Source organism: Eriocheir sinensis, chromosome 3 (genome assembly GCF_024679095.1).
Source record: "Eriocheir sinensis breed Jianghai 21 chromosome 3, ASM2467909v1, whole genome shotgun sequence".
Lineage (NCBI taxonomy): Eukaryota > Metazoa > Arthropoda > Malacostraca > Decapoda > Varunidae > Eriocheir > Eriocheir sinensis.
In genome coordinates this window covers 14,723,445-14,733,776 of record NC_066511.1, presented here as the reverse complement: position 1 = coordinate 14,733,776, position 10,332 = coordinate 14,723,445, and the positions used below count along the sequence as shown (strand labels likewise).

At 43.2% G+C, this 10,332-nt stretch overlaps 1 protein-coding gene across 2 annotated transcripts in view; it reads left to right on the top strand.

Moving 5' to 3' along the window:
* Positions 1 to 6,009: 6,009 nt before the first annotated feature.
* LOC127005553 (AT-rich interactive domain-containing protein 3A-like) overlaps positions 6,010 to 10,332 on the top strand; it is a 246,837-nt gene continuing 242,514 nt past the window's right edge. Inside the window, exon 1 of one of the 2 annotated variants that reach the window (XM_050874495.1) lies at positions 6,010 to 7,158. In XM_050874495.1, coding sequence (XP_050730452.1) covers positions 7,123 to 7,158 — 36 coding nt within the window. In that variant the 5' untranslated portion in view covers positions 6,010 to 7,122. The remainder of the gene's footprint in view (positions 7,159 to 10,332) is intronic. The other variant, XM_050874488.1, reaches the window with a different exon arrangement.

The window sequence follows — 10,332 nt, the reverse complement described above, 5'->3', positions numbered from 1 at the left end:
TACCAGGGCTCACGCAGTCATTGGTAAATGCTGAGTGCAAAGAATAGATTTAAGCGCATCTTGTGTGTCTAATGTTACTCTAAAATATATACTGGAATAATACATATATCAAAAGTGCCATTGACGGTGTTACAGGCCGTACAAACAAACAAACAAAAATATATACTTGTAGCATTACTCAGATACAAGGATTTGTTATTTTAAAGAGTTAACGTTTTGCTCATGAGAGTCAACGACGAAACTATATTTATAGGAGAGAATTTTATCAGAATGTATTAATTCCAGATAGCTGAATATTTTGTGTATCAGAATAAATGTATCTATAAATATATGTCTCCAGTGCCATTCCTACCCCCTGCCTCCCCTCCCCCTTTTTTTTTTTTTCAGGTTCTGCCTATAGCGCCGGTAGGCTCTCTTGAGGGGTCTCTTCGATGACCTCAGCCCGTTAGTGACGCAGGCGAATTTTATTAAGAGTGGGTGCCTTGATATATGTGACTCCTGCTTGGCTCATTCTGCCCCCTAGTGCTTCCCTTGAACGAAGTTGCTGAAGTCTGGCAGCATGTGGGCGATGGTTGAAAAATCAGCGTGTTTTGGTGGGACTTGAACCTAGGTCCACGGACTCACCGCGCCTTCACGCTTACCACTTGGGCCACGTTAGAAGGGTCTCGCAAGTTTCCCTGTCCCAGCATTGTTATAGCACACTCAATCCCTTGCCTACACACACACACACACACACACACACACAGACATCACTTCAGTTTCCACACAGCTACTCAGACAAGCAACATGTGGGTGAGGTGGTTAGCACGCCTAGCTACGAATCTGCGGGCTTTGGTTCGAGCTACGAATCCGCGAGACTTGGTTCGAATCCAGCCCAGATGTTGTTCCTCCTTTTCCGGCTGGGGGAGGTAAGGGTGAATTGTAGTTACCCGGACGCATATTCCCGAAGTCTCTGTGGGTATGTGGTCCCTGAGTGAAGACGTTCGGATGTAACTTCAAAACTAACCACGGGCCGTTCTGGAAAATACTCTCATTGTGATTCCCACTCAAACGTACATTGTATATCTAATCAAACTTTACATAACCTAACCTAACCTAATCTATCCTGCCCTGTTCAAGAGTAGGCGGCACGTACAGACTTCGGGAATATGCTACTCGGACGCTGCACTAGCCCTGTGTCCCGGGGTAATGGGTTATTTCCTGCCACAGTCTATTGGGCCTATGCGACGGAGATAAACAGCGAGGCCACGTGTACCGTATGCCCCTAACTTTCAATAGGCCTACGCGATCCAGACCCAAACATTATCCTTCCTGGCATAACTACTATTAATTTTCGACGAAGATAGATGACTGATCCGCAAATCTTCATTGGTATACCGAAAGGAGCGTTTGGCTTTGCGATTTAATTTAAGCGACACGAAAACTGACCCAAACATTATCCTTGCTGGCGTAACTACTATTATTTTTCGACGAAGATAGATGACTGATCCGCAAATCTTCATTGGTATACTGAAAGGAGCGTTTGGCTTTGCGATTTAATTTAAGCGACACGAAAACTGACCCAAACATTATCCTTCCTGGCGTAACTTCTATTATTTTTCGACGAAGATAAATGACTGATCCGCAAATCTTCATTGGTATACTGAATGGAGCGTTTGGGTTTGCGATTTAATTTAAGCGACACGAAAACTGACCCAAACATTATCCTTCCTGGCGTAACTACTATTAATTTTCGACGAAGATAGATGACTGATCCGCAAATCTTCATTGGTATACTGAAAGGAGCGTTTGGCTTTGCGATTTAATTTAAGCGACACGAAAACTGACCCAAACATTATCCTTCCTGGCGTAACTTCTATTATTTTTCGACGAAGATAAATGACTGATCCGCAAACCTTCATTGGTATACTGAAAGGAGCGTTTGGCTTTGCGATATAATTTAAGCGACACGAAAACTGACCCAAACATTATCCTTCCTGGCGTAACTACTATTAATTTTCGACGAAGATAAATGACTGATCCGCAAATCTTCATTGGTATACTGAAAGGAGCGTTTGGCTTTGCGATATAATTTAAGCAACACGAAAGACTGGAAGGCAACAACTGCCCCGCTCTTTGGTTCCTAGGCTACAAAGCTACATAAGATCCCTTTACTGGATTATAAATAGGGCTACCTGACCCTGATTTTTTTTTCTTAATCCTTTGACGCGGGTTTCATTTTTGACCCCGTAGTTCTTTTGTTTTCTTTCTTTCAATCACTGCCCCTTTCTTTTTTTTTACTAATTTAACCTTTCAGACTTTAACCCCGAAGTCCTGCGTTATTCCCCTTCTCATCGTGACGGAAATGTGCACTAAGGCCACGCGCAGCTTTAACATGCCCCCCAACTACCTTACCTTTTATCGTCTCACTGGGCTTAGGTAGGAGGAGGCTGCGACCTACATATGTTTGGCAGCATTGATTTTCCTCCCTCTCTCTTGGATCGCGGCGCGCATGTCCTATTCCTACGGTCTGATGTCCCTCCCGCGCTCACGTGTGGAAGAGGCTGTCGTGGGGTGGATGCTTAGGCGGTGTGTATGGGTGGGTGAGTGGATGTTTGGGCGGTGTGGGTGGGTGGGTGAGTGGATGCTTGAGCGGTGTGCATGGGTGGGTGAGTGAATGCTTGGCGTGGGTGTATGGACCGGGTGGGTGAATGGGTGGGTGCGTGGGACATATAATATAATGAAAAAAGGCCCCCCTACACCTCTCATCTTGGTCTATAGCAGCATTGCCAAATTATCGTACTCAGCGCATTGCATTTTCCTAGTCTCTGAGCGATAACTCTAGCAAAAAAAGAGCAAAAACCATCACTCTTTAACAGTTTCAACGATGACTTTAATTTTCTATCGTTGTTTGTGTGGTTACGACGGTCTTGGAGGCTAAAAATGATAAATGCAATGCTCAGAGTACGACAATTTGGCAAAGCTGGTCCATAGCCGGCGTTTGAAGCCTGCATTCTCACACGCTTTCGGCTCTCACCACAACTAAGGAGATGAGTCGGAGTGGGGTTGTCAGGAGTGTTTTCCACGTTCATAGTTCAGAAGCCTTGTCAGACTATCACTATAGGTTCACGTAATTGATTGCTCTTTCGGCCACCTTCATTCTTTACAGGAGAACGAGTAGCGAGCTTTTTTTTTATTATTTCCCTTTTATTGTGCCCTTATGCTGTTTCCTTTGCTGTAAAAAAAAAAAATACCTCCCATGGATATGCCCACGTCTACGAAAGCCTTATCAAATGTGGGTGTGTCATCTCTATACCGCAATGTAAAAAAAAAAATAATAATAAAAAGAAATAAAAAAAATACTCCACCCGTAACTTTGAGAGTATGGGCCCAAGTGGGTTACATTAAGAAGAAATGCTCTCGCGCTCCGGCTTTATATATGAAGGGATAGGTGGCTTACCTTTGCCGTTATAGACAGTTGTGGTTTATGATGAAACGAAAAATTCAGATCGTGTGTGCTTGGGGAAGGGGGGGGCGGGTGGGGGGGGGAGGTAATTCACATAGGGCCAATGATCGATCTGCCACCTAAGAGAAAGCTCCGTCTCGGCGAGCAAAATATGAAGTGTGACAATTTTCCGCATCGTATATTTTAAGAGATAATATACAGTACAGAGTTAGTGTCATCTACCTCATACACGGGGCTCACGGCAGCTTCTCTTCCCATTTAGAAGGCGATGCGATATTCAGAAATGAGCCTTTTTTTTTTTTTTTTCTTCTTTTACATCAGAGGAAGCAGCCAAGGTTAAACAAAAGAACGCGGAATAAAGCAAAGAAAGCCAAAAGAGTATTCAGAAACGGTTCGAGAGGTGTCTCAATACTCCCTTCTTCAAAGCGTTCAAATCATAGGAAGGTGGAAATACAGGCGAAGGAAGACGGAAGGAAGAAGTTCATTGATGTACTTAGAATTCATCAATCATTCAATGGGGGCATACAACGGGGGGCGTGTCGCCTTGCTCACCCTACGACACCAAACGCAGGGATTCCTCCGGACAAATTTCCATGCAGACCCCTTTCCATTATAAGTATGTTTGTACCTCATGGCTGAATCTATCGATCTGCTCATTCCATAAACTCTGTGGGAGTCCTCTTGGCCTCCTCCACTCGGGGTTGTCTCCTACAGAAACAACCCGATCAGCAGGGTCGGCTTCTGGGTAGCGTCCACACGTGCCCGTATATCCAGATTTGGGGCCGCTTTCACAGTCACTTTGTTTGTTTTGATCTCGTTAGCAGTGGCGGCGATCGACGCTATAGTTTTCCACGTGAAACAGGCCTATAGGGTAGTGGCGGCTGCAGAGGAGGCGAGAGGTGTTGAGAGTGTGTGGTAAGGTGCGGTGCTAGGCTAACCCCGCAGCCGCCACCACCCCATCGGCCAGTTTTACGTGGAAATACTATAGCGGCGATCGCTTCCATTAGTAACGATCAAAACAAACAAAATGATTGTGAAAGCAGCCCTTAATCTTGACGGACTATGCAGGTAATAGGCCTCGAATCAGTCACACGGAGTAGTCGCCGGTCTGACACAAGTCATTCCAGCAGTATCCCATGATTCTGCGTAGGCACGTGTTGCCAAAGTCATCAATCCGCCTCTTCAAGAAGTTTAATTGCTCGATGTAGAGAATTCCTCGTCATTCAAACATGCCGCAAAAAGACCCTCTCCATCAGTCTGGGACACCTTCACAGTGCGATTATTGAGAAAAAATGCGATCATTTTCTTATAAGAATAATCACATATAGAGATTATTTGCGTGTTAATAATAATTCGGCATTACCAAGTTTATTTATATACTGGAAAAGAAACCATATTTTGATACGCATGTTCTTGAAGGCTCTCTAGAGTGATAACTGTCGCCGCAGTAGTCTTTGTATTTAAGCGAGGATAGGTAAATAGTTATAGAGACTGACAGAGATATGATTGTGATGACTTCTTTATTTAATTTCATTCTCTAGGGTCGCCCGTCAGCCGTGCGAGGGAACACAAGAATACTAGAGACAAACGCTGCCGCTGCCATCTGGTGACGGTTGTCGTAGCTTATTGCGCCGGTAGGCTTCTTCCCGGTGGATCCTGATGGTCGGTCCAAGGCTTCTTCCCGGTGGGTCCTGATGGTCGGCCCAGCCCGTTCTGGCGCAGGCGAGTGTTTATAGTGGCGCCATCTTGCATTGGCTCATGCTGCCCTCCCGGAGCTCATCTTTAATCCTAGAATCTAGAGTCCGGGTTGATAGGTGGTCTTCTGGACAGCATGTGGGTAGTTTTAAGCCACTCGGCGGCGGCTGAAAAATCCCAGCTTGGTGGCACCGGTCGGGGATTGAACTCGCGTCGTCCTGAACGCGGGGCCGTCACGCTATCCATTCAGCCACCGCCTCCCATAAACACTAAACTTCCCTAAACACCGCTGCGGCCAAACACGACATAGAGTCATAGATGGTTGGAACAGTGTGTTGGTTAGTGGTTTAGATGCATCCGATTGTCTGTTCTGTGTGTGTGTGTGTGTGTGTGTGTGTGTGTGTGTGTGTGTGTGTGTGTGTGTCAAACAAATACGCAATCCATTTATCTATCTATCCTTCTTTATATTTATCTAGTTTTATCCACCTACATCATATTATCTGCCCGTCTTTGAAGTTACCTACCTATTCAGTTATCTACCTGTCCTGTCCACCTGTATTTATATCAATACCTACCTACATAATATTACCACCGCTGCAGCGTCTACTCACAACAAATCTACCTTTCCATGTATGTACTCAACTGTTTAACAATCTACCTACCTACCTACATATCACCACAGCATCATCTACTCACCACAAATCTACCTTTCTACATAGTTACCTACTTACCTAACCACCTACCTGACTACCTATCTACATCCTTACCAACCTGCCTAGCAATCTACCTATCATATGCCTACCTATCGTCACGCCATCACTAACAGTATAAAATCTACCTTTTCAGGCATCTACCCAACTACCTGTACCTACCTACCTACTCGCCTAGCAATCTATCTACACCACCACACCGCCACGCCATGATCTCACCAGCCAGCAAGCCATTCCTATACCACCATTATGTCCCGCTTGAGATCACTTTGATATGGAACTCCTCCCATGGACCTGCGCGCGTTGATGTAAGGTTGGTGTCCACTGCGGGGCCGGCTGGGTGAGAGCTCCGAGGTGCGCCGAGCGGCCTGACCTAACGTGTTTAAACAGGGGGTCGCATTTCCTTCTTCAGTAGCGCTTATCAAATTGCCATCACACGTAACACAGATTCCTCCATTGTCCCCCTGCGTTAATATCTCGTTATCTTGTTCTCTCTTGTTTTATTTCGTGTATTGTGTAGCTCATGTATTGTGTTAGTGTTTTATGTATAGGTTTTTCAAGTGTGTGATTGTTCGGTGAGCGTGGATTAAGGGAAAAGTGGGTGTGCGTTTACGGCGGTGGGGATCGTGGTAAGGATGTCTTCATGGTGGGTGATATGCCGCTGTTATTCAATGGAGGGGACAACACCCACGTAACCAAAGTGGCAACTATCATTGGTGGATCACGTGCTATCAAACTCCTCCCACTGTGATAGCCACGCCCCCACCTGCCTTCCCTCCCTCTCTCTCCCCTCGCTCTCCCCGCCTTGACAAGACAGCCAAGCCTCCCTCCCTCCCTCTCGCCCTCTCGCCGGCCCAGCCCAGTTCGCGCACTGATCATATGGTTGCCGATGTTTTTAGACCCTGTAGCCACTCACGTCTTTGTCACAACGCGGATAACTTGGATTTCAACACATATCATCCTTTCACACGTGTATATAGGCCTTGAGTGTGGGTATTTTGATGTAGGAGCGAGATAGAGAGTGATATATGGTTGCATGGGGCGCAGAACAGCCATCGGGAGTGTCAGCGACGAGGCCGAGCGACGTCTGGTAACTGCACAACGCACGGGGGATGAACCATAAGGAGCCCTCAGTTGTGTCCCGTAGTGATCCGTGTGAGGTGGTGCGCGTCGTGTCCATAGACCAACCCTTTTTGGACTCTTCCGTAAAGTGTTCCCCGGAAATCGGCCAAGATTCGGGTCAAAAACAGAGAACCCGTCCCGGTGTATCACATGGAACAGCCGGAGATCGACGAGGACGGACGGATGGTGAGTTTGCGCCCTCCGAGCCTGTCTGTGTGTGCGGCTGTCTGTCTGAAGGGGCTGTTCGCCGCTATCTGGGAGGCACTTCAGTAGGGGAAAGATAGGGTATTAGGGTTGGTTACTCACACTACTGACGAAGAAGGAGGTAGAGGAAGAGAAGAAAAGGGCATGAGAGGTTGTAATGTGACTGTCATGGTGGTATAGAATAAATACATGTGTGTTGGGAGCTGAATGGCAGGGCGCGGCTTAAGCTACTGACGAAGGGCGGGGAAGAGGAAGAGAAGGAAAGAGAGTATGAGAGAGGTGATGTGACTGTCGTGGTGGTAGAGTAACATGTCAGTCTTTCGGAATCTATCGGGTATCTGAAAGTCAGGGCGCGGCTATTGCTACTGACGAAGGGGTGAGGAAAAGAAGGAAAGAGGGAATTATAGGTGATATGTTATTGTTATTGTTGCATGTCAGTCTTTCGGAACCTTAAGGGCAGGGCGGCTTACTCACGCGGGAGGGAGAGGGAGAGGGAGGGGCAGAGGAAGTGAGGGGGAGAAAGGGCGATAAGGGTTTGTTTTGGTTGTGAAACTCTTCCTCCTCTTCGGCGCATTCTTGGCTGGTTGAGAGAGAGGCCCACGTGGGTTGATTGTGTTATGCTGTGTTGATTGTTTACTTGTTTTGTTTGTTTACTGATATATTAATGATGTCATTGTTTACGCTATCTATTTACATGTGGGGTTTTTTTTTATCTTTTGCTTCTTTTCTTCAATTGGTTTACTGATCCTGGTAATCAATTTTTTTTCTTTGCTCTGTTTACTTGCAGCACAAAGACGATGATGTTTTGATAATAATAATAATAACAATAGTAATAATAATGATAATAGTAATAATGATAATACATAATAATAATGATCACTGACAATTTCAATATTTTCCACTATTATTTTTTTGGGGGGAGGCGGATGTTAAAGAAAAGTATTGTATTGTATTTTGTATTGGCGATTTTGTTTTCCATTGCCATTGTTTATTGTTAGTGTTATGTGTGTAAGGCACCTTTGTTCTTTTTGCTTTTGGGGGTAGCGTTAGAAAATAATTATGATGATAGTGATAATAATAAATAACACTAATGAGAGGAATAGCAACAAACGCCAGTGTTACCTGATCAAATAATCACTGACTAAATAATTAAAACGGTTTTCGTAAATCTTATAAACCATTTTCCTTATTGATATTTTTTTTCCTGGGTGATGGAAAGTCTCGTGTTTTGAAGTTACGTAATAATAAATAAGTCAGTAAGGCGTTACCGTATAATTCCTTACTTGTTACTAATCGCCTTTTGTTATCTCGCTGCGATCAGTATAGAGATAATATTCTGTTTTTAGCCCCACCAGGTGTTGTATATAATCATTTTAATGAATTCCAAGTGCTTAAAAGTATTATCAAACGGTCATCTTGCATATTATTATTATTATTCTTTAGCTTCGTTTGTATGTTATTTATTGTGTCGTGTAAATTAACTTAGATGATGAAGAACGGGATGCAACTGTCACTTTGGTTAACTTGAGTGAAATTATATAAAAAAAGAGAACGAAGAAGAGAAGAAACAAAAATAAGAAATAATTATAAAAAGAAAAAGAAGAAAATAGGAAACAAAAACAAGAAATTACAAAAAAGACAGAGAGAAGGAAAGAGGAAACAAAGCAATGTGGTGAATTTAATTTGGAAGTGTGGAGATATTTTGCTTTTTGTTTTGTTTTGTTTTTCTGGAAGTGTTGCATGACAGTGAGCGCGCACACACACACACACACACACACACACACACACACACACACACACCTCTTTCATAATAGATTAATCATATATACCCAAGTGATCAATCAAGCAGTTATTGGCTATGTTATTTAGCTTTATGTATATAACGCTCGTGTACTGCTGATGTTCTTATAATTCCTTTCATTCTTATATATATTTTTTCATTTACATGGGTTAGGTACTTTTCTGATTCATCATTTGTCATTGATATTTGTATTATTGTTATTAGTAATATTGATAATGATAATAATAATAATAGTAATAATAATCATAATTTTACATCGCCGTCACAATTCAACTTTGGATGGAAAAAAAAACACGACAGTTACTCAAATATATATGTAAATGATGGTTAGCTCAAGGACTTGATGTGTTTCTTTTTTTTCTTCTTTTTATTTTCTTCTTCTCTTGACTCCGCTTGTTCTTGTTTTCCTTGTTTTTTCTTATTCTTGTTGGTCTTCTTTTTCTTAATGTACTGTGTGTGTGTGTGTGTTGGTGGGTGGGGGGGGTATGCGTGGTAGCTAGGCTGCTGAACACACACACACACACACACACACACACACACACTGAAGGCGGTAGGTAGCCATGCGCTGTGACGTGATGACATGTCTGGACGCGTTACCGCCGCCACGTGCTTAGCTGTCCTTTTGATAACACGCCGGCACATCACCATAAAACTATAATGATGACAGTGATGACGATGAGAGTGATGATAATTATACTAACACTGAAAGGAGATAATTTGAGTCACGATTTCTGCTATAACAAAACACGTAGAAAGTAACAAATGAGTGATGATAGACAAATATAGGAAAGATATAATTTACTTCAGCACATTATTAAGAAAAAGCACAAGGAAACGATCGTAAGGGAAACTGAAATCACCTAAAATCAAATAAATAAACGGTAAAAGATGAGGTCAAGGAAAGTTTCTGCAGCATCTTCAACCACAAGAAAAAAAAAATAGTATGTCAACTCTAAGAAAAAGCGTAAGGAAACGATCGTACGGGAAACTGAAATCACCTAAAATCAAATAAATAAACACTAAAAGATTAGGACAAGGAAAATTTCTGCAGCATCTTCAACCGCAAGAAAAAAAAATATTAAGTCACTCGAGTCAAGAAAAAGCGTAAGGAAACGATCGTACGGGAAACTGAAATCACCTAAAATCAAATAAATAAACGCTAAAAGATGCGGACTAGGAAAATTTCTGCAGCATCTTCAACCACAAGAAAAAAAAAATATTAAGTCACTCGAGTCAAGAAAAAGCGTAAGGAAGCGAACGTACGGGAAACTGAAATCACCTGAAATCAAATAAATAAACACTAAAAGATGCGGACAAGGAAAATTTCTGCAGCATCTTCAACCGCAAGAAAAAAA